Raw genomic sequence first — 25,154 nt, 5'->3', positions numbered from 1 at the left:
GGATACTTTTCCAGGATGCGCCGTCGAAGAGAAGGAAAAATACGTCAATGTATAATGTGTTGGATGAGACGTCAGAATGCTGTTATCAGGGCCTGAACTGTAACGTTGTTTAATCATTACTGGAGTCTACAGTATTCTGGTCAGGGTGTAAGTCCGGCTTTCAACGGTGTTTTTTTTTTCATATGACATACAAAATCAGCCTGACTTATTACTGTTAGTGGATTATAAGTCTGATGGACGTTTAAAAATAGTGGTTTTACCACTGTCACATATACTTTGTTTACATGCAAAACCTTTAGTGATATTATCATGTCATGCTTTGCCCTCTGCTTTGTGCATATCCAACATCAACTGCATTATAATTTAGTATACAATCATTTAACACTCATTTTAGATTTTAATGGAGTTGGTGCAAAATCTTATATTAGTAAGGGCCTAAATAAGGCAAATTCTGGTTGATTGGGACATTAAGTTAGAAGGTAAGGGGACTGTTTTTTTTTTTTTTGTTTGTTTTGTTTTGTTTTTTTACTTTTTCTTAGTCATAGCTTGACCTTATTAAAGTGATATCAAATAGGTGGGAAGGCCACACATCTAACTAGAGCCTGACCTTGCAATTTATGAGATCAGGAAAATGGCATCAGCAGTTGCCCATTCTTATCTGAAGGTCATAGAATTGAGAAAACGAATAAATTGCCCAAACTTAAACTTGATGTACTTTTGCAGCACATCAATTAGGTTATGTTAATATTGTGATTTTATTTTTGGATTTATCTATGCTGTCCCATCAAATCAAACATGATTTGGGTGGGTGGGACAGCACAAGTTTGGGTGATTGAGACAGTGCTATAAACAGTGGTGAAGTGTATACACAGGTATACAGAGAATACTCACTTATTTTTTAGTTTCCATGGTGTATACCCATTTCTAAATAAAGAGTATGCAAAATAAAGAGTATATAAATTGGAAGTATATCCACTTCTGCATGCACTATGGCACCACTAGCTACAAATAATTTTTATATGAACATTGCAATAGTAGATAAATGTGTATGCTCCTAATAAGTGTTTCCCAACCAGCTAATGTGTGCAAACCCCTAAAAACCCCTGGATTTTGCCTGTTTGTTCACTGCTAGCTAACAAAAATGCCTATTAAAATCCTTCTTGTACGCTATAAATCAAAGCAGTAAACTGATATTACCTCAAAAACACATAATCAATACAAATTTGGTTTAAATAACCAATCCAGTGTCCAATGTAGTGCAGAAATGCAGTTATATTTTTAGAAATCAATTTGCAGGCTCAAAGAGCACTTCGGTGTCGGAGGTTTGGAAGGGCACGCGAATGCATCATAGTTGGACGACAGAGACGAGAGGAAAGAAAAGGGCAAGGAAGGGACCTGTAATAAATTCAGCCTCTCACTCTTGGCGCCAATCCGATTTAAAGCGAAAAAACTGCTAGTTTTCTTTTGACATTTTAATGAAATTCGCGGTGAACTGCTGCTTCTCCCACAGCCATCGATCGGTGCTACAGCAAGCTAGCCTCGTTAGCACATTATCTATCATTGTCATATTAATCTGGCCCCCTTCTCACTGTCTGTAGTCACGATACTAATAACTCAGCAACAGTAAAGCACAGGGACAATAGAGGTGTGTTTCTCCAGGGGCATCGATAAGACAAGGCTACAAAATGGGGGTGAGTTGCTTGTGTTTTGCTTACTGTCTGCGAGGTGATACAATGAAATGTGGATGTTTTTGGCTCGTTAATGCGTGATGGTGAGAAGAGAGAAAGAAAGAAGGAAGGGGGGAGGAAGGGAAAGGAAGACAGACCATGGTGGATGGATTTAGTTGAAGGTGGTGGTTGGCATCAACGCCTGTTTGGCTGCCTTAGCCGTCTGGTTGCTTTAGTATAGCTTTGATAGCAGTGTAAGGATAGCACACGTACACCTAGCTTTATATGATATATTTAGCATTATTACTGCATTGTCCTTGCCGCTGTACACAGTTAACTTCTAATGTGTGTTGTGCCATTGTTAGCGTGCTAGCTATGCTAGCCACTTAGGAATGCCACATTTAAGGCGAGTGTTGGCTAGCTGTTTATTTCAGCGCTTATACTTTCCTGTGTGGACATTTCACGGCAAGGCATAAAGTTGATGTATAAGCCCAACCTATCAGAGAAAAAAATCAGGCTTGTTGTGTGTGAGTGGTGTGCTCCTAGACAGCAGCCAGGCCTACACTCATGCTTGAAAGCTGTGCTAGTTTCCCTTAACTTCACCCATGTTTACCAAGTCTCTGGGAGTAGCCTTGAGTTTATCCTCCACTTTCACTCCAGATGAACTAATGCACGTGTTTCACAGTCTCAGCTCGGTCTGCAGCTCTCCTGTGCTTGGTACAGAGTTAATGCCTGAAGTTGGAAAGGAAATACATTCCTTCCCGTAGTAGCTACCCCTCTTCTGTAATGGTCTGGATCTAATGAAGGGATTTAGCTAATACCTGCTTGTTTGTTCAATGCTTCTCCATGGAGCATCAATATGCCATGTCTGAGAAGCAAGCACGTCACTGGAAGCTTGATAGGCTGTTTCTGGAATCACAGAATCAAATTTAAGAATGACAGGAAAGGCCTACAAATATTAATTATTAATAACAAATCTATGTAATACCAGGAAACTATTAAAGAAGTTTTTAGTATTCTTCACTATTAAAAATCCAAACACATTTTTAAAATGATTTTAAACAGCAAGGGTATGCAGAAAATGATTGTATTTTCACTGCTGAAATCTGTAGTAAGTGCAGTAAATTTATAGTAAGGAGATAACTCTCTATCAGACTGCCAGCTAGATAACCTAGAATAAAAAATAAAGGCCTAGTCTAAAGTGTCAAGTGTGTAAACCACCAATAAAGCAACTATGGGAGTGTGTGTCTGTTGCAAAGTATAGATGCAGTGGGAGTAATTTGTGGGAGCAGTGGCTCCACCATTGCTGATACTTCCAGTAGAAATCAAGCCAAGAGTGGACTATGTAACAGTATCAGTCTAAGAGACTTTTTTTTCCAATACTACAATTGCACATTGAGGGCACTTTGCAGCATCAGCAACAAAATACACAACCGTTTCGCTCGGCATTGACCTTGCTAGTAATAAAAGCTGATGATATGAATATGATAGATCCATTTTAGATGTTGGGATTTTGCTGTTCATGGCTTCAAAAGAGAGGATGAACATGCTTATTTAACAAACATAAGGATTCTAGAGCATAAACATACTTTTTTTTTAATGGCTGACCTTAAATTCCCTGGCTGAGGTTTTTGTTGTTCAGGCTAGTGGTTTGTTCGTTTGTCCTATGTAGCCTGAAGTTATAGTTAAAACTTAACTTTTACTAATGTACTTTGAATTTCTATCGTAGCTTTCTGATGTGCAGGCTTTATTAAGATGTGTTCTTATCTGACAAGCTAGGACTTTTGGACCAAAGTGCCACAAATCCCTTTTATATCATATCAAGAGGCTACACATGTCTTCAGTCTGTTTAGTTAAAGACACAATAAAGACCAATTGCATGTCTAACCAGAGCCAGAAAAAACTAAATTTTATTAACAGCCTCTCTGTGGAAATTCAGATAAAAGGTTGGGTTATATATATAATTGATCACATGACGTAGATGAGTTAATGGAATAAGAGAAAAAAGGAAAAGAATCACAAATAATTCAATGATTACTGGCTGGACAGTTTGGGGGAGGATTATAAAGTTCAGACATAGTTTCTGTTTTTTTCAGCCCTTTTTAAATTTAAAACAAATAGTTAATTGTCCATGCTAGTCTGATTAAAAAAGTAGAATAACAAGACATAAGGAAGAAATTATGTATTCTGATATAAGATTTCAATAAACGCATAATAATATGTTTTCCCTGTCACTTTTTTATCAGCCTATTTATTTCATGCTATGTCTCACTCTCCTTTCATGCTTTCATTTATCCTTTTCTTGTCTCCAGAGAAAGTCCAACAGAGCAAAGGAGAAGAAAGCCCGGCGTCTGGAAGAGAGGGCAGCCATGGATGCAGTCTGTGCAAAAGTTGACGCAGCAAATAAGGTATTTTTGGTCGCAGATTGACAAAGATCTGTGTCTTTTTTCAGTGGATAAGTAACACCAAAACTAGAGGTTGAGGACTGAACACGTGCAGAAGTTTGCAGGTGTGCCACTTCATAATGGTGTTGCATTTATGTTAAAAATAAATGCAGCGTTAAGACTATCAAGTGCTTCACATACAAGCATCCACCGTTTATGCTGTTTCAGGCTTTCCTGGATTCAGACTGCAGTGGGAACAGCTCTGAAAAGCCTCATTGTGAACTCTTGTTTTTAATCATATTTATAGTAAGAGTCATGAGCCCACCCTATGATACAAAAAGCTTGCTTCCTTTCCCTAAATGAACCCCTAATTGGTATTCACATGAAAAGAAAAGTCAAATGCATGCCATATGTTTGTAAATGTATAATTAATCAGAGTTTAAATTTTTCAGCTTTAGTAGTTTGAAGGTGGGCTCGAGCATTAGTAAACATTATTGAAGCCTGAAGGAAAGCAAAGCACAATCATTAGCCTCAAGCTCAACAAGCTCCTCATAGGCCTGCCTGTACTTGATACTTTTCTGTGTCAGTTTGTCCCAAAATGGGTCTCTCTTTGTTGTTTTCTCTCCCAGCGCTTTCATCTGCCAACAGAGAAGGAATGCAAGAAATTCTTTTAAAGTAACATGCATATTTATTTATTCTGTTGCCAGCAGAAGGGAATCTTGACTCAGGCTATCCTTTCAAATGAACAAACAGTTTATTCACTGCTTAAAAATGTTATGACTTTATCTTAAAGGTTTTCTTTAGCCTTAAATAGGGACCAGACTGGCACAGGCCCAGAGGGCCCACGTGGTCAGAAGAGCCCTAAACAAGAGTGCCATTTGTCAAATGAAAAGTCAGATGACTTTTGAGTGTTTGGGGTTCCCTTCCTGATTTTGTTTTTCATTATCATCACTAAAAATAGAGTATCTGTTGATCCCCAGTCTGAGCTGGTATTTATTTATATTATGTTTCCCCTCGATACAGCAGCACGGCTCTGTCCATGCCCAGGGGCCCAATGTCTCATTATCTGTGCTCGAAGAAGAAGGGGATGTGTAATTTGAGAAAGCACAGGGGGGGCAAGGAAGAGATTATTTTGTGGGCAATTATCCTGAGTGACCACTGGGGCTTTAACTCTAATAGTTCTACCATTTTCCTCTCTGTATGGGTCCCATTTGGCTCATTCAGGCCCAGGAGCCTCTAGGTGAGTCTGAGGGGTACACTGATGAGGAGGATTTTTTTTCTGTCTTTGTAGAAATTTATCTGCATTTACAGGTTTAAAACAAAATTATAGCAGTGCAAAGATGGATCTGATGACAATATGAGCTATTCTGCTCGCCATTGTATTGATTATGGTTTTGTTCATATTGAGCATTAATAATGCTAAATTAACCCCAAAGAGCAGCTATTAGAGCATCTGTGTACTTCAACTTAACAAAAGTAAAATTTTCTGTCACCGAAAGCACATTAAAAAATTGAATTACTATTTATATTTAAAGAATACCTGTGCACTGTCTCTGAAAAATTAAGAAGGCAGAGTTTAAGAGGGGGGAATGAGCTAAACAGTGAGATGCATTTTATGTTTTCAAGTCTCCTAAGCTAATTTTCCCCTTGTCCTAACAGCTTGATGACCCACTGGCTGCTTTTCCAGCCTTCAAAAAGTACGACAGAAATGGGTACGTATGTTCAGTATTTCCTGAAATAAATTTTCTCCACGGAGAGCGGAGATGGTCTGATACTCATATATATGTCCGTATTTTTTGTCTTAATTTCACAATTCTTGGTGTTTCTGACCATGTTATTTTTCTGCTTCTGAACAGGCTGAACCTGCAGATAGAGTGTAAGAGAGTGACCTCGCTCAACCCACTGTCTGTGGAGTGGGCCTTCGAACTCACTAGAGCCAACATGCAGACATTGTAAGACGCCTGTTTCTTCCTCTTCCTGTAGTTTTAACCGTAAGGGAGGAACACAGAGACTCAGAAAGATATGAATGGCAGATTACAGCTCTGGAAGAAGTGCAGACAAGCCAGAAAGTCTTTGTGTGCAGGACAATGGGAGAGTAACATCAAACAGCTATGGAGTAAGCTGTGGATCAGAGTGTTTTATGAGTATAAATTGGACTACAGGCGGAGGAAAAGGAACAGAGAAACTGCAGAAGGATTGGTGATGGAGGCAGAAAAATTACAGCAATTTGTCTTCTTCCTTCTTCTCGGTAGGAGTAGTGTTTAATTAAGCTAACGTTGCCAATTCAGCCAAAAGAAAAGACAGTCCTCAGTTTAGAAAAATGCATCCTTTTTTCAGCTGGTGTTTGGCAGAGCAGGCATAAATGAGGGGGGAGAAAGTGGTGTCGTCACATTTAAGTTTTCTTGTTGCTTGGCTTCAGGTACGAGCAGAGCGAATGGGGCTGGAAGGAGAGAGAAAAAAGGGAGGAGATGAACGATGAGAGGGCGTGGTATCTGCTGGCCCGCGACGGTGACTCTGCTCCTGTGGCTTTCTCTCACTTCCGATTTGATGTGGAGTGTGGGGAAGAAGTTTTATATTGGTACAGTACCGATCCATGAGATGTACATTTAAGTTTCAGCAGCAGCTTTTATTTTAAGAAGGGATGGAGGACTGGTAAGTCCACTCAGAGCTGACTTGTCCTGTCTTTTTCAGCTATGAGGTACAACTAGAAAGCAGAGTGCGGAGGAAAGGGCTCGGGAAGTTCCTCATTCAGATACTACAGCTCATAGCTAACAGGTAAAATCTACAGATTGAATCATATTTGTGTCTCCTAAGCTGTTTGAAAATAATATATATTTTTTTTTTTTTACTTAAATATGATAATAGAAAATATTGATATCAGTTAATATCATGGCCATGAAAAAGAAGTTCTACACATTAAATACCTCGTCATGTCTTGTTTTTAATGACCAAAAATAGCAGACCAACTCCTGCACAGTGTCTTTAATGCTTTTAAATTTTGCTAATAGCTGTAATACAAGGTTTCATTCTGATTTTGAGCTTTATTTAAGACTGCTGATCCCATCAACTTGTGAATCAATTTTATCACTCTTCATTTCAGAATAAAGTTGATTTATTTCAAAATGAAAGAGAAGTAAGTGAAAAGTTCTAAGCGCAGCTGGTGGATCTTTCCCTTTAAAGTTACTGCTGCTATAACTGGAAACACCAAATGTCTTTTTAGGCTGATGAAGTTCACTCAGAGAATTTATTCTCCAAGAAAAATAAAAACTCAATAACAAAATCCACGATTATAGACAGACAAAGTCTCAAATTGTAGAAAGAAATGTGTTACTAGATGCAATCATGACCAGTTTTACTTACAAAAAAGTGTCACAGGTAACAGTCAAGGAAAACGTGTCCCACGTTTCTCAAACAGTTTGGCTCTTTTTTCAGTACACAGATGAAGAAAGTGATGCTGACTGTTTTCAAACACAACCATGGGGCTTACCAGTTCTTCAGAGAAGCTTTACAGTAAGTATTCAAAGGGTATTTCTTTCAGATATGTGGAAGTTCTGTGTCAATGGAGAGACAGGAATGCTATCATTTACCTAACATTTAAGTCTGACAGATTTTAGGTGGTTTTGACCATTTTGTTGAGCATTACTTCCCATTTTGGGTTAAATCTTATATCCAACTATGCACTATGATAGAATATCTGTATTTATTTTCTGTAGAACAGCGGTTCCAAAGCTGGACTCTACAAGGAGTCACTAGTTCAGTAATACATTAATAATAATACATTTATTTATAAAGCACTTTCAGTCAAAGAATAGAAATAAAAACACCTGACAATAAAAGATTAGAGCAGTGATACTCAACATGTGGCTCATGTGGCTCTTTTGTGTCTTAATTTGAAATATTATTCCCCCAGAGAACCAAACAAAAAGTGAAACTTTGACCTCAGACATCATCCATTGCAAGTCACATTAATTAGGTTGTTTCTGACTTTAATTGCAACCACTTGTTTTTGTCTGTATTTTTTCATTGCCCCATTTGAAATTTATGCCCCTTTTTCCCATTTTTGCCACTTTTTCCCCATATATCTCATTTTTGTCCTTTTTCACCAGATTTATCCTGATTTTTTTGCATATTTTCCCCTTTTGCCACTTACCACTCATTTAAGCTGCCTTAAATGGCACTTTTCCCCACGTTTTTGCCACTCCTGTGCCCATTTTGGCCACCTTTTTGCTGCTTTTTGCTTGCTTTCGTCCATTTTTCACTCTTTTTTTGCCATTTTTTTTTACCTTTTTTTGAATTTTTGCCACCTGTAACTTATTTTTTTGTCACTTTTACCCATTTTTGCACCTTTTCACCACTTTGATTGTGGCTCTTGCAAAGGTATTTTTATGGCTCTTTGGTTGAGCAGGGTTGAGTAACACTGAGTTAGAGAATCAACAATCATATAGAAACATACTGAAACAATAAAAAGGACATCAGTAAAACTGACAAAAAAATGTAAGATTCATATGCAACAGTGAACAAGTGGGTCTTCAGAGATCCGCTTTGAAGGACTGAAGGCATGTATAGCTATAAATCATCTGTATAACAATGAAAAGAGATACCAAAATTCGACTAAAAGGTGTCAGATAGAGAGAAAACAACAATGGACCCAGTACAGACCCCTGTGGTACCCCATACCTAACAGCACAGGACTCAGAGAACATGTTAAAAAAACCAAACACTTTGAGATCTCTATGACAGATAACACCTCAACCACTGGAGCAGCTGGCCTGAGATGCCAAAATAATTTTCAAGTCTGCCCAATAAAGCAGATGATGCCTCTGAGTCAACAGCCAGTAACAAATCATCATTCACCACCTTTGTCAGCGCTGTTTCTGTGGATTGATTCACCCTTAAAGCTGACTGAAGTGGCTTAAAAAGATTATTAAGTGACAAATAATTCAAAAGCTGATTTGAGGCTGCTCCCTCAAAAACTTTTGACAAAAGGAAAGGTTTGAGACAAGCCTGTAATTAGAGAGTCAGCATCCAAACCAGGTTTCTCTAACAAGGGTTTAACAATGGCAGATTTAAAGCAGGCTGGGAAAACTCCAGTGGACAGAAATACATTTGAAATAAATAGAACATAGCATACCATTTCTGGGTTGATTCAGCAAAACATTAACCTTGCAAAGCAGATGGATACGCCCGTATCCTTGTTTCTCACTGGCGAATCCATCTTGCAAAGCCCCCATCTCAACCATTTGGGCACGGTTAGAAAGTGAGTGGACCAATCAGCTACAAGGGGCAGTACTTTCGGTCACGGCGGAGTCGGGACGTAAGCAAGCAGCAACAAGAGGTCGGTGCCGTTATGGCGTGTTTTGTTGCTCTGATTGGCCCATAAAGATATGACAGACAGACATCACCCTCCGAGGGTTTTTTTTTTTTTTTTCAAAGGCTCTGCCCTTTCCCAAACGCTCTATATTGAGGGTTTTCTGGGTCAGGTTAGCAAAACATAGAATGATTCAGTTGTTGATATTTGTGTCTGCTTGCTAATGTTAGCGTCTTAGCATTGGTCTCACCAGGTGAGAGTTATCATTCTGCTGTCATAACCAATCACTTTTCTGCAAAGCATTCAGGAGAACAGAGCTTTGGAAAGTTTTCCTTCCTTCATAATAAGTCTGCATAAATCGGTTTCTTAGGTAGCAATTTCAGACATGTTGTTTTTCTCCTTGGAATCCACAAAATGTTAGCATGACTCTTGTATAAGGCAGAGGTAGCAGCAAAGTATTGTGGGTTTTAAGATGCTTAGCACAGTATGAAGGATAAGCAGTGAAACCTCAGTAATCCGGGTCATACCTTTAAAGGGCAGGTTAATTAAAAATAAATAAATAAATAAATGCACTTTGTCTTCTAGAGGCTTTTGAATTAGTTAATCATCAGTTTTCAATGGTATAGTGCGCTAAAGGTCACACATTTAGTGGAAAAATTGTCTGTTTTCAGGAGAGCTGCTAAAAACAACTTTTTAGATTTTGTCACATACAGTTTGGTGGTTTCCAATATATTTTTAGGCTTTTTATGCCTTTCATTGGAGAGATGGGATGGTGGATTAAGTTGGAAACCTGGGAGTGAGAATGGGAAAAGAGCTAAAGGCTGAATTGTTACCTGGACTGCTTGCTTTAAGACCTTGAGCCTCTGTACATGAGGCACAGTCATAACCTCGAGGCCAGGGGTTCTCAGACTTTTCAGGACGTGACCCCCAAACAAAAATTGTGGAAAAGGGGGTGAAATAGGATTTTAAAAGTAGCAGAAATGGATTGAGAGTGGCAGACATGGGCATAAAAAGTGGTGAAATTTGATTAAAAATTGGGAACAAGTGGTTTTAACAGGCAAAAGTTGGTTAACTGGGGCAGAAAGTGGCAGAAATTAGTGGCAGCAAGAAAAGGGCATGCCAAAGTATTAAATATGGTTAAAATGGCAAAAAAGGCTATAAAATGTGGTGAAAATGGATTAAAAGTGGCAGTAATGGGTCAACAGAGGCAACAATAGGTGGGGAAAGTGGTGGAAAGGGTTTGAAAATGACAGAAATGTCTTAAAAGTGGAAGAAATGGGCAGAAAAGCGGTGAAATTGGATTAAAACTTGGGGGGAAAAGTGGTTTTAACTGGTAAAAGTGGTTAACTGAGGTAGAAAGATAGGCATAACGTGGCAGAAGTGAGTTAAACTGATTAAGAGGTGGAAGAAATGGGATTAAAGTGGCAATAATGTATTTAAATTGTCAAAAATTGCCAGAAAAAATTATGAAAACAGGTTAAAATTTTGCAAATTTGGTGTGAGGTGGCAAATTGTGCAAATTAATGAAAAGTGGCAAATAATAGATTGTCATTTTCTAAGAGGTTGTCCAGTTTTTCCATAGTTGTGTAGTCATTAGGGGTGTGACGAGATCTCGTACCATGAGATCTCTTGAGATCAAAATGCCATGAGATTTCTCGTCGAGGAAAAATCCATCTTGTGAGATCAATATTGCCCAGACATCAGGAGCAGCCGCTCTCCTGATAGAAAACAATACCAAACTGGAAGTTAAAAAAGATCACAAAGATCCCATAGTCACTTTAAAATTGTTGGTTTGACAGCTCATGAATTAGCAGAGCTGATCTGTGACCCATCCAGATCACTGCTCCAACCCCCAACCCCTCTTCCGCATGCGCTACTTAGAATTTCATAATTTCTGACATTCTGCTGATGGAAACCTCCGCGAGGAGAATTCAGCGGTTATTTAGTTCATGTAGGCGCACAGACTCGCTGATAGTGGGCATCTTTGACTTCATAACTTTGATTCAGTCGCTCTTCGTCATGTCTACTTCTCTTCTCAGTCTGTCAGTCACACATCCATCAGCTGTTGGCTGTTCGTATCATCAGTCAGGAACTTAATATGAGTAGCACAACGTGAGGTTGTATAAGCCTACTGCAGCAATAAACTTAGCAAAATAAACTTTGTTTGAGCCCCATAGAGTCCACCGTTAGCTCCAAAAAGCAAAGTTATAGCTCCAGTTAGACATGCCCTGTTTGTTGTTTGACAGCAGGAAGAGCAGAGACACACACTCGCTCACCCACACACACACATTATCACACACGCTTATCTGTATATCGTGTCCAACACTGTCAAGGCACATGTGAGAAAAAAAGACCACAAAACGATAAAATAATCCATTTCTCTAAATGACAGCAAACGTGTTATTGACAGAAATATTTCTTTTGAGTGTTTTAAATAGATGTCCTTAAAGAGGATGAGAAATAGTTTGATTTTATTGATGCAGCTCTTTATATTTAGGTCTGTTACAAACTGTTTTAAAAATACTTTCAAAATAATCTAAATGCCTTTATTATTATTGTTGTAATTGTAGCAATGAGTGCATAGTGTAGTAAAATAAAGTTGTGGTAGACTATTAAAATGAAAGGTTTGATGTGAAGAGCATTGAAATGTACAGTTTGAGTCAGAGTTAGACAAACTGTGTAAGCATTGATAGCCTATTCAGTACAAGAGAAGTTAGTTTAAACATTTTTGAATAGACCTGAATGCTTTATAATTATGACTTTAAGTTCTATAAAGGACATATTATCCACCATGTATTTTTTTTCCAAAATCAAATAAAGTGTAAAATTTCATCTTGTGTCTCGTGGGCCCAACTCTCATCTTGTCTTGTGAGATAAGTGTCTTGTCACACCCCTAGTAAGCATAGTAATCACACATGATTGTACAGCACTCCTAGACTTGTGAACCCCCTACTCTAGACTACCAACGCCTCAAAAATAGCTACAATGTGGACCAGATTTCAGGGGTCATTGGTTGCCCAAGTGATATGAATGTCAAATAATACTTCCTTTTGAAAACTGGCCAACAGGGACAGTATTTCAGCCTTAACCGTCTCTTTTTCTTCTGTTTAGATTTGAGATAGATGAAACTTCACCAAGCATGTCCGGTTGCTGTGGCGACGACTGCTCTTACGAGATCCTGAGCCGGCGGACCAAACACGGCGAGGCCTCGGCTGGACACACCCACGGCGGCGGGCACTGCGGGGGCTGCTGCCACTGATCCGCTTCAGCCTCGCACCTTTTACGATTGGTTTAAAGCCAGCAACTTTTCTCGGTGGCTGTGTGTGAAAGCTTGAGCTGCCTGCTACTCTGCAGACGTTTTTAAGTTGAACGCTGCAGTGCGCCGTCAAAAACGAACAGATGGCGGAACACCTGGCTACAGATGTTGTCTCAGTATGGAGTGAGATTTATGTTTACTTTTGTGTATTCCTGCTTTAAAGGCATTATGCAGTGTGAGCTTTCACACATAGCTTCGTTTTCCCCTACTTCTCGGTTTAATGTCAGCCATCTTTTCTCCTCTTATCCTAGATAATGAAATCAGTAGTGAAGTCAGCATCAAGCTAATGCAGTGCAGACATTTTCTACCATTTCATTACAGTGAACCTCATCCTAGCCTGCTCTCATCTCATTAACATGTTATATCTGTGTGGATCATTGTGCAACACCTTACAAAGTTTGGGGCTAAATTGGCTGCTAGAACACCGAATTCCATCACCTACTGTCAAAATTTTCTCAAATCTAAGTTTGAATTTTACAGTAATTTTACTTAAACCATGCCCTCAATTAAATAACTGTTAATGCAGACGAGATAAAAAAGTTCTGTTTTGAAGCCCTTGTTTTCTATGGGACCTCTCACTGAGACTACTAGTTTGTTTTACTGTCCCTGGATTTGCCTGTATGAAATAGTATTAGGGTTCCAGAAAACCAGCCTGTGAAGCCTCGCTGTGATGTAATATCAGCTGTTAGAGTTGTAAGCTTTGTGTGGCTTGCAGGTTTTCTAACAACTTCATTGCAGCTAGCAGTAACTGCACTGTTCAGAACCATAACATTTACTACTGTTGCAAGATTAAAGTTTGCTGTAAGGACCAGGTGACATCTTAATATGTAGATTCACATTTGCTTTAAACTGCTGATAACTTTTCAGACAAGATGCCCAAGATTGCCTTTTTTAAACGATGCTAAAGCTTTCTACAGTTGAATTTAGTGAAATATTAAAATCCTGTTTGTTTCCATAAATTTTCCTCCAACCCTGATAATAATCCCAATGTGGCTGTCTTGAATCAGATGTTTAACGTGCTTTAAATGTCAGCCATCAGAGGTGCATGTCGGGGACATCTGCTTCAGAGAAAGCATGGGGTTGCCTAGATTTTGAGCCTTTATTCCCAGCACCTTTGTGGTCCCGGGCTCCAGTTTTGTAAGATTGTACCTCCTTCATTCATCTGTTCTTTGTGCCTCTATTCTCCCTCCTTGTCCTAAAAGCGCTGACCTGTCTCAGCAGGTCTGTTTTGTCTTTTTCATCCTTGTAAAATTTCATCACTCCTGCTTGCCTCTTTGTTCGCCCATTTCCAAGAGGTACTTAGATAAACAAGTTGATGTTAATGCTAGATTTTGCTGTATTTAAAAAATACTTAAACATCTTCGATCCCTTACCTTACTCATTTTGTTAGCATGAGCAAATCATATTGATTTAACATGGATTAAGATTGGTTCAAGTGACCTCTTAGTTTTCTGAGCGTTTGAAGCTGGTGAATGCTTTTAACTTGGGGGAAGGAACATGGATTGAATGCATGAATGGTAGATTGATTGTAGAGCACTGCGAGTGTTTTATGGTTGTTATTCTTTTTTCAACTGTTTTCCCAGCATCAGTTTGCATGAGAAAAGTCAATATTTTTAAGTAAATTTGTAATCAGATCAGGATTACAGAAGAGCAGTGCTCCAGTACTCATTGTATGTTAATTCTTGTGAAATAAGAAATCAAAAGTTCAGTATTTCATACAGATCTCTCAAAATCATTCTAAACTGGAGCTTCTGTATGTGAGGGGGTTTGTATTTAATATCAGAGAAGTGCTGATGCATCTTGCAACAAACTCAGTGCTGTAAGATTTTGTACATCCACTGCTGAGATCTTTGTAGGTCGTCCTAGAACTTTAAATACCATTCAGCCTAAAAACAGCTGCTGTAACCTCCACACAAAAACCATTTGGGTTTTTTGGACACTTTTAAATGGGAGTGTCTGGGTCATCTATAAACCACCATTAACCCCTTTAGCTCCAGAACTCTTTTCATATTGTACAGATTTTACCTGTGGACTGGATGTGAGGAGATCCGTATTCATACCTGACTGAAAGGGGGTTCAGTTGGTGTGCTTTGAAAGGTTTTTAAGGCACTTTGAGCTTGAGATTTAATACTGATAAACGCCAGGTGACAGAATGTGAAACAGGAGAGACTTAAATGTGAAGACGTTTTCTTAGAAACTCTAAATCTGAAATCATCTTTATATCATAAATTGATATGTGCCACAGGAAAAGGCCTTTCAGGTGACTAAGTCCAGGTCTGGGGTGACGTGTTGGATCGTTTTCAGACCGAGTGGAGTTGAAATTTATTCAGCGAATGGAGACGACTTATCGGGGTCTCTTGCTCATTTGATCATGAACAGCAAAAACAGTTAAACATCGTATTGCTTGTTTTAGTGTTAGATTACCTTCTGATAAATATGGTTAATCATTTTTGTACTACATAGGTTACTATAAAAAGAGGATGTTGTACATAATGGTAGAATATCAACCGACTGACAGTCTCTCTCTCAGGTTAATCAAACGTAATCAAACCTCATCTGTTACATTTGGCAGCCATGTTGTCAGAGTTATACTGGGTTGGAGTAGCCAAAGCTCTTATCTAGGGTCAGTTTTCTGTATGCTTTAGTACAAAAAAAAAACTAATTTGGGAGCATTTTCTTTAATTCCGCTTAAGTGGATTGATTTTTATACATTGCTTTGAACGATGATTATACCATCTTAAGTTTCCTTTAAAAAAAACATAGACTGCTAATGCTGACCCTAGATAACTGCTTAGGTGTTCATTCATACCAGACAGATGGGCTGTCTTAAAAAAGGCTCCTTGGCAGTAAAACTGCCCTTGTGAAGAAAATTTTAGTTTGAAAATGAGCCACAATTCAACCAGTTTATTTTAGGTCAATGAGTGCTTTATTTTAGAAAATGGTTTCATACCCTTACAGACTTTTCTCTTTGTAAATATATATATAAATATAATCTGTTGTGGATCCATCTTCATTTTCATTTCTTGGCCTTTACAGGTGAAATACTTTTTTTAAAACAGGATGTTGGAAAAAAAAGAGAAACCTCCATGTTTGAGAGTGAGTGTTACAGTCCTGTCCATTAACGACAATGAAAGGGAAAACTGAGTCATTATGCCTTGTCAGTGTTTTATTTGTATGTAACAAATAAAGGAAAGTTGTTTGACTTTTCAAGAGATGCAGTTTTTTCTTTCCTTTCAAAACATCAAACAGGAAAGTATCAAATATGGTTTCCTGCCCTGAAAAATGTCATATTTGATAATATAGAGAGTGCTCTGAAAAAGCACCCTTTGAAAAGAACCCTTCTCAGTGGGTTGTGAATGTGTTCCTGGGAATAAAATTGCGTCAAAAATGTCAACAAAACAAACCTCTCATCTTTGATTTGTGACATGTTTTGCATTTTTGTGGTTCAAACTGGGATATTTTTCATTGGATAAACCTGATTGGTCAGAAAAGATCAAAACTTTGGGTCGCAGTTTTTCACTGGGAAGTTGATGGTGGTTCCTGGGGCTTGACCAGTTGAGAACCACTGCTCTATAATGATTAAAGAAGTAGTAATTCAACATGTTACCATTACAGACTTTGGTTAGTAACGAGACTTAAAACTTTAATAGAAATATTTTGTTAAGACAGAGGTTGAAAATATCAAAATGGTGAACCTAGGGCTGTCAAAAGATTACAAATTTTTAATCCCAGGATTAGTTAATTGTAGTTAAATTGCAAAATTGCTGTCTATTTGTCATTTTAGATTCTTCTATTGTCTTAAAGTTTCAATACTGACCTGCTTTTATAGGTTAATTGAAACTTTTAGCATGAATTTGACCACAGAAAAAGGAACTTATGTTCTAAAAAGGTAATGTTTGATAACACATGGTTCAGTTGACTTCTGACTTGTTAACTGAGCTTTTTGTTTTTAAAATCAAAAAGAGACACTGAGGATCAGCAGTGAACTTATTTTACATCACCGTGGCTGCAGGGAGACATTACAAAGGCTGAGCTAAAGTTCGTTGAAGGCAAAAATAGAGCATGCGATTAATCAGGATTTAAACTATTAGAGCACTAATGGTGGATCGAAGTTAATCTTGATTAATGTGATTAATTTTGAAAGCCCTTGGTGAAACTATGGGCTTGATATGTGTTGATTGGAAAACAAAATATAACATGCAGCGCAAATGTGGCCTTTCTGTTTTATTATCTCCATCAAGGGTGGACACCTGGTGGCCCAGGAGCCACATGCTGCACCCTTATTTCAATTTCTAAAACCAATATATTATGAACTAAAAAACATGACAAAATCTGGCATTAAAATAGAAATATTTCTTTTAATATCTTTAATTCCTGGTTTACGTTTAATTATTTGAAAGTAATGAGAAAATAAAATTGGCTGCAGTTCTTCCTGTAAAAAGTTTATGTGCATCACTAAATGTACTTGTAAAAAAAAAAATAAAAGTAAAATATATTGAAATAAGTAACATCTGAATGATCATGTTCACTGCATTGAAAAAGCAGCTTGAATTTTTTTTTTTCTTTAATTCAGTTATGAGTTATCAAAATGGTTAAACTGAGAATATCCCACAATATATAACAATTTGGCCCTTTGGAACTGGACAGTAACATCACTCTTGTTTTTGTTATGCTGACACTACTGTGACCATTTCCCAAAGAAACCCGGATAAAAGCGTTCGCGAAGGATTCCCGTGGACCCTTCTATGTTTTCACGATTCCTAGGGGGAACATTTATGGTGTTGCATCAAAACCGGAAGTTGTTGGTACGTTGCTGCAAAAAAATGTTCAATCTGAGCGGAATGAATGGATGCTCTGATGCACTAAGGTGCCTTTGCTCACATCTTTCCAAGATGTCATGAATCTTTAAGCTCATTTTTCAACTCCGACCTTCTTGTCTTCCACGATTTCCCGCCTTTGGTAAGCGTTTGGAGATTCTGATCGAGCTGTTTCATGTGAAATCAAAATTGTTTACCTAGCGTAGCCTAGCTTGCACTGATTTGTCATTAAGTGCTTACTGATACTACTCCACAAGGCAAAGCGTACACAAACCTTTCTCTAGTTAACGGTCTGCTGTTGACCTCAGAAAACTCGAGGCTGCGCAGGAATGCGAAGACGAAACGTGGAAAGCCCTTGCTAATGTGGATTGCTAGCTGAGAAAGTGAATTTGGGCACATTTGAACGCTAGGATACCTTATGACTCACGGCGTTACAATCTCTCTTCCTCTAGACAACAAGTACAAATGAGAGTGATAAAAACAAATAAGATACAGCAGGTGATGCTGTGTGACGAATTATGATTTTACCTCACTTCTTGTTTCCCAGCTGGCAAGGGTACCATGGCAACGAGGATGAAGCTGAAGCTGAAAACTGTGTTTGTGCTTTATTTCATGGTCTCCCTGATGGGCCTTGTCTATGCACTGATGCAGCTTGGTAAGTGATTTTTATTCTGATGTAATCTGTCCACTTACAGAGCTGTTAAAAAATATTTGCCCCCTTCCTGATTTCTTTCTTTGTATATTTGTCACACTTAAGTGTTTCAGATCATCAAACAAATCTGAATACAAAACAAAGATAACCTGAGAAAAAAAATGCAGATTTTCGAACCTTGATTTCATTAATAAAGGGAAAGAGATCATTCAAACCAACGTGGCAAGTATGTTTGGATGGCCTTTCCCTTGATAGATAAAATCCTCATTTAAAAACTACATTTTCTATTTACTCAGGTTATCTTTACTAATGTTTATTAAATCTGTTTGATGTTCTGAAACATTTGAGCGTGACGAATACTTTTTCACAGCACTGTAGCAGGGGCATAAGTTTGCCTGCCTAGTGATCTATACTCTAAGATTTTTTTCTGTTATTTTGGTGTTGTAGTCTTTACTTGTTAGGAAAGCTGTAGAGAGACTAGAAACACCAAACTGGACCTTCAACCAGTGCACCAAGGATTGTCGCCTCAGTATATGGGCACCTGCTCTTTCAACTGAGCTACACTGGGACCCACACTTTAAAGATTTCATTGAAAACTATAATTGAATTATTGTATAACAGAGGTAAAGACCGGTTACAACTCCTGATGGATTTTGCAGCACTTTAGCCTTCAGCACTCAGGTAAACCAGTCTAAAGATACAGTTATCAAAGCATGTAAAAATGCACCTCACTGAGCTACAGAACCAACAGCATCTCAGTGGCCGGTACTGTTGATGCATTCAGTAAAAATTGGTCTCCTCCAAATATGTGTCAGTGCAAAAAAACATCCAGATCACTAAACAGCTGGTCTTTAGTGACATCCAAAGCGAAATGAAAGAAAATTATTACCATCTTCTGAAGATAGATGGTGCTAAAATGGTGCAATATTTACATGAGGACACATGCACACACTATCTAGTTATCATGACAACAGTTCCAACTTTGAGTAAACTAAAACAAAATAGTCTGCTAGTGTTACTTTGGCATTAATTTATTTGTCATGATCAAGGTTTAATTCACTCTGGGGCACTCTTCTGAAGCTGTAGTGGGATAGGGATAAAAGAGGGACTATTTGGCAAAGCTGCTAGAAACTTAATACATTTAGAATCATGTTTTTATTATTAGGGTAGGCTTAATAGTCAAGCAGCTAAAAGCAACAATTGTGTTAGTAATACAGTTATACGAGCTTGGAAATCCTCTCTTACTTTTGTGCTTCCAACTTATCGTTTGTTTCATCCCTAACATTTTGTAGGTCAGCGCTGTGACTGCACAGAGCATGACATGCCCAAAGACCGTACCATATCCCGGTTGCGGGGGGAGCTGCATCGTCTTCAGGAGCAGATGAGGAAGTCAGAAGCGACCAAGCAACCCCAGAATAAGCCAGCAAAGCCCTCCCAGCCCACCATCTTTGTGATCACCCCAACATATGCAAGGTAGTCTAGTCTTCCTCTCTTAACTTTTTATGTGCCTTTCATTCATGAACGTACAGTTGGTGATTTCTGTTTTTTCCTTTCCAGGCTGGTGCAGAAGGCTGAGTTGACTCGAATTGCTCAGACCTTCCTCCATGTCTCTCAGCTCCACTGGATTGTGGTGGAGGACTCGCCACATAAAACACCACTTGTGACTGACCTGTTGGTGAAGAGTGGCCTGACTTACACACATTTACATATGCCCACTGCTAAGGATCGCAAACTGCAGGAGGTGGGCATAAACATCAGGATTTGTTGAGTCAAATATATACAGTGCTATGAAAAAGTATTTACCCCCTTCCAGAGTTCTTTTTTCATGTATTTATCACTTAAATGTTTCAGATCATCAAACAAATTTTAATACTTATTCCTTTATTCCTTCATTTATTTATTAAGGGAAAAAGCCATCCAAACCAACCTGTCCCTATGTATGCAAGCAAGCAGTTGTGATAACTGTCAAAGAATCTTTCACATCCCTGTGGAGGAATTTATACCACACTTTTTGCACAGTTTTTAAATCTAGCCTCATTGGAGAGTTTCAGGCATGAAGTGCCTGTTTAAGGTTATGCCACAGCATCTTAATTCTGATTTAAGTCTGGACTTGCTGGTGTGTTTGGGATTATTGTCTTGCTGCATAATTTAAGGTCATGAACTCATGGCTGAACATTCTCCTTCTAGAGAGCAGAGTTCATGGTTTATTCAATTACGGCAAGTCGCTAATGTCTGATCTGAGTCAAAGGTGGCCTGCAGGTCTTTAGGTGTTGCTCTAGGTTCTTTCTGACCTCCTGGATGAGTCGTTGATGTGCTCTTGGAGTAAATCTGGTGTGCTAGGAACTCCTGGGAAGGTTCACCACTGTTCCAAGTTTTCTCCATTTGTGGATAATAGCACTCAACTTGGTTTGCTGATGTCCCAGCAAATGCCTTTGTACCCCTTTCCATGCAACTTTGTTTCTCATCTGTGCTTGAATTTCTTTAGATTGTGGCATGATGTGTTGCTTTTTGAACTCTTTTAGCCTACTTCACTTAGTCATACAGGTTTTATTTTGTAAATTTTATCTAAATGATAAGCTTCCTGCAATTTTCCTTCGAGTGATCTAAAGCTTGCTTTTAAACTTTTACTTTTAATGCTCAATCTTTCCACCAGGGTGACCCAAGCTGGTTGAAGCCGCGTGGAGTTGAGCAGAGGAACGAAGGTCTACGGTGGCTCAGAGAGGACAGAAGGGCTCAGCCAGGAGGAGACAACCAGGAAGGAGTAGTTTACTTTGCAGATGACGATAACACGTACAGCCTGCAGATATTTGAAGAGGTGGGTCGAGCAATGTGTTTTCATGTTACTCAGTAGTGGTTTGGTGTACAGGAGAGAGTGCGGCTTGGTTTCTTACTGCAGTGGTCTTGTTTCAGATGAGGAACACCCTGCGAGTATCTGTGTGGCCGGTGGGGCTGGTTGGAGGAATGAAATATGAGAGGCCTGTGGTTGAAGGAGGAAAGGTTGGTATTTTATATGTACTTGTATAGCACCTTTCCAGTCTTCTAAACACTTTAAATGCAACACAGTGGCAGAGGGTTTTTGAGTCAGAGAGGGTGTTATTAACCTGGACAAAACCACATAGTAATTAGAAAATGATTTATAGACAGCTGCATTATTTTGTTGACTTCTGGTGCTTCAGCAGCCACCCTCATGTGGACACTAGAGGAACAACACGTTATTGGCTTCATTTTTCAACACACAAGGTTGTGCTTGCTTTTAATCTCTAAACAGAACCACTTCACCTGAGATACACCTTTTTTAATTATACTCTAAGGTGGTTCGCTTCCATACCGGCTGGCGTCCCAGTCGCCCCTTCCCAATGGACATGGCTGGCTTCGCTGTGTCCCTCAAACTGGTCCTGGCCAATCCGGAGGCTTGCTTCGATGGAGAGGCGCCAATGGGCTTCCTGGAGAGCAGCTTCCTTCAGGGGTTGGTTACCATGGATGAACTGGAACCCAAAGCAGACAACTGCTCTAAAGTAAGAGAGTCTAGTCTACTTGTGTTAGTATGTTAGTGAGGGAGGAAACAAGCTTCTTTAGGTTAAAGGTCACATATTTTACCCCTTTAAAGACAAGTTTATATTAGCCTCAGAGGTCCCCAGAACATGCCTGTGAAGTTTGTTGCTGAAAAAAACGCTCCAGTATTGGATTTTTGCATGTCTAAAAACCCCTCTGTTTCAGCCCTGCTCAGAATGAGCTGTTGCTGTGTCTGTGGCTTTAAACTTGAATGAACTGTCTGACTCCGCCCCTCCCAGGAAATGGATGTGGCTTAATGGATGTGGATCCTCCTCTCAGCTGGCAGCTGCGAGGAGGATCAGGAGAGGAGGGCGGAACTTTCTTCCAAGTGGGGGTGGGGCTAGCTGAACCTGCAGGTGGAGCTAACTCTCCACATGACATCATGAGGGGAAAATCTGAGAACAGCTTGTTTTAGCACACATTTTCTGAAAGGTGGAGGTGAATTTTTCTGATTCCTGGGGGGATTGTGGACAGGCCAGGGGCACATATTTTTTGTTAAAAAAAGCCTGAAAAAGTGTATTTTGCATATGTTTGATATTTGCTGTTACTCAAAGGAAATATTTTAGTGGAAAAAGTTCTGATGAGACGTTTATTATGTATTAAGTACTATGTAGAGTAAACATGCTAAAGCTCATTTTATACCCTAATTTTGCCCGTCTTTCGTAGGTGCTGGTGTGGCACACGCGGACAGAGAAACCGAAGATGAAAAGGGAAGAAGCTCTGCAGGCTCAGGGACTTGGTTCGGACCCTGCTATTGAGGTCTGAGAATCACTGGTACACGTTGTCACTCCCTCACACACACATCTTAAAGCGTACGCTGCTGTTTAATGCTGCATATGTAACTCTGCATTGTAAATAATGTAAAACAGAAAAATATTGAACAGGGTTAAACAAGACTCTGTTTTTTGTGTCAAATAGTAAATGTATGTGTGTGTGTATATACTGCGTGAGTGTGCTTGTTGTTTCAGCTCTGCTGGCTGTATATTGATGTGTGTTCTATTTTTTATTTCACTGAGTAAATAAGTTGTTTTTGTTTATGGGCTCTGGAGTTGAAACAGTTGCCTGATGGGGGCACCAGTGTTAAATTGTGCAGATCTATTCTGTTACACCACGGATATCCTTTGGCTCAAAGAAGGCGGCATGATGCATTTATATTACTGATGTCCTGTTTGGTAGATTTTTACATGTTTGCCTGTTCTCTATGGAAATCCTGCTGTTTAACTCATTCCACTCAGATATTTAGTGTGATACCAGCTCCTTCTCTTCTGGTTAAATCTACTCTGTACTTTTCTTCTGGAGATACAGTTGCAACCAAGCATTTATTCCTGCACGGCTTCTATTTTTTATGATAAGTTAGCCATATAGACATCATCATGGGCAAGCTAGTAATCTCTCCACTAATCCAGATGTTGGCTTTTGTTATCAGAGTAAGTATCTTGCTGAAAGGTAGATGAAAGGTGCAAAGCAATCAACAGAAAAATACCAGAGAGCTCCCTACAGGAAAATACTCCATAGTTGTTGCCTCGCACTAGGAACACTGTCATACACCTGTGTTGCAGACACAACTTGTGCAACTGGACAACAGTTTGCTGCAATACAGACATAACAAATACATAGATGCAATGGCTCCACACCCAGTGTATCTTTAGCATTAATCTTAGAGCTTAAACGCTGGTTTTCGATAGTGTCATAGCACAACAAATAGTCATACCCAGCATTTAGTTGTGTATAGTTTTAGTGATGCTTTTAAAAACATAGGGCTTGATTTTGAAAGCCATTATAAATCCTGTACTAAGGGAACAGCGCTACATAAGCTCATATCAAGTCCTTATGCAATAAGCAAATACAAAACCAAGCTCCATATGCTACATATACACACACTTTAATGGCAAGAAAAAGACTTGAATTTGCCTTAACAGGCAGGAGATTCCTGGTACTTTACAGTAGCTGTGTTTTAACTATACATTTAAAAGAGTTTTGAATATAAAGTGAGTAAACCAGAGTTTATTATCTACAATATTGAAAGAATAAAGACATGCGCTCCTCTGCTACTGGTGTATGATACTGTAAAAACATATAGTGCCTGCTTAGTAATTAGTGCCTGTAAGTCAATTCTTCACTGGTATATAATGTACGGTATTTAGTACTGTAATATTGTTCCTACAATGTATGATGTGATCATGTCTATCCTGGGCCTTGACAATAAACCTACATAATGAAAACTGTTTTTTCTTAGGGTGTTGGTCTTCTTTAATCTTCTTTTCAAACACAGGGTTCTACATCATTGCTGCTACACCATTGCCTGCTTCAAATGAAGGAACTCCCTTTAGCGCTCAAAGCTTAATTTGTATTAGTAATTGTTTGTGGAGTTACTTTTTACGTGAGTGCCTCACATCATGGCAGTGCCACCTATAAATGTGAATATTGGTTTCAGCTTTTTAGTGATGCAGGCAGACTGGTTTAAAATTGCTTTTAAACAAATTAACTTTAGCAATTTTAGAAACACTGAATCTGGCTTCTTGATTTTGCTAAATTTAACCCCTTTAAGCCTGAAAACACAATTTATAGCCAGAAATTTGATTTTTTGGGGGACTAATTTATTATTTAATCTACAGAAATGCGAAAAGATCCAAATTTGCATAAAATTTAACATATTTTTTTGTAGCTCATTTGATACATTAGGTGTTTTTGGTAACTGATAATCCACTTGAGGGCATTTTTATCATTTATCAGATTGTATTCAGAATTTTTTTTTGTAATTTATTGATCATATTGATAGATAAAGGTATCATAAAAGTATGTATCAAATCTGATACAACAGGCTTTAAGGGGTTAAGATAAATAAAGTATAAAACAGTTTTCACTCCCTTGGATGTTTTACCCTTTAATTGATTTTATAAATTAACTAGAAAAGCAGGCAGACCTCCTACATTAGCCCCATCTCCCAATAGTAAAGAATCCTTAAAAAAATTCCTGGATCCAGACGGTGATCTGGATCACTCCCAAAATCTAATCAGTTCTTCCTTATATCATTTCTGACATTTTTCTTGAAAATTTCATCAAAATCCATTCATAACTTTCTGCCTTATGTTGCTAACAAACTAACAAACCCTGCTGATCACATAATTATAATTACAGTATGGTCAATCTAATTTTTTTTTTTGGACAAAAAAGAGACAAAAAAGTTTTTTAAAAAAGTTTAAATTAGTTCAAAGAAAATAAATGCGTTGACTAAAAGTAAAGGCTAAAATATGAGGACTTTTTACTGACTAAAATGCTTTCAGCACAAATTAGACAAGCTATAAAGTTTAAAAGTGACTAAAATGGAATACATTTTTTTAAATAATTGTAAGATTCAGAAAGGTCAAGTAGAAGATGATGGATATCAGTCTTATTTGGTTTATTGTGATCACATCCTTGAAAATTAATTCCTAACTACAGCAGAAGAAATATGACTT

At 38.5% G+C, this 25,154-nt stretch overlaps 2 protein-coding genes across 2 annotated transcripts; both read left to right on the top strand.

Moving 5' to 3' along the window:
- Positions 1 to 1,359: 1,359 nt before the first annotated feature.
- Positions 1,360 to 15,885, top strand: naa40 (N-alpha-acetyltransferase 40, NatD catalytic subunit). Its single transcript, XM_041779825.1, has 8 exons — positions 1,360 to 1,691; positions 3,980 to 4,075; positions 5,711 to 5,763; positions 5,908 to 6,003; positions 6,471 to 6,629; positions 6,743 to 6,826; positions 7,484 to 7,561; positions 12,471 to 15,885. Exons 1-8 carry the CDS (start codon positions 1,686 to 1,688, stop codon positions 12,616 to 12,618), a joined length of 720 nt encoding a protein of 239 aa, XP_041635759.1. The 5' UTR covers positions 1,360 to 1,685; the 3' UTR covers positions 12,619 to 15,885.
- A 1,604-nt stretch (positions 15,886 to 17,489) lies between these two features.
- Positions 17,490 to 23,902, top strand: b3gat3 (beta-1,3-glucuronyltransferase 3 (glucuronosyltransferase I)). The gene is made up of 8 exons (XM_041778861.1): positions 17,490 to 17,634; positions 18,040 to 18,147; positions 19,437 to 19,617; positions 19,702 to 19,885; positions 20,798 to 20,959; positions 21,055 to 21,141; positions 21,456 to 21,659; positions 22,363 to 23,902. The coding sequence occupies exons 2-8, from the start codon at positions 18,054 to 18,056 to the stop codon at positions 22,459 to 22,461; spliced, it is 1,011 nt and encodes a 336-aa protein (XP_041634795.1). The 5' UTR covers positions 17,490 to 17,634; positions 18,040 to 18,053; the 3' UTR covers positions 22,462 to 23,902.
- The last annotated feature ends 1,252 nt before the right edge of the window (positions 23,903 to 25,154 follow it).

Source organism: Cheilinus undulatus, linkage group 22 (genome assembly GCF_018320785.1).
Source record: "Cheilinus undulatus linkage group 22, ASM1832078v1, whole genome shotgun sequence".
Taxonomy (NCBI): Eukaryota; Metazoa; Chordata; class Actinopteri; order Labriformes; family Labridae; genus Cheilinus; species Cheilinus undulatus.
Note: the sequence above shows the minus strand (reverse complement) of the source record. Positions and strands in the feature narration are given on the sequence as shown.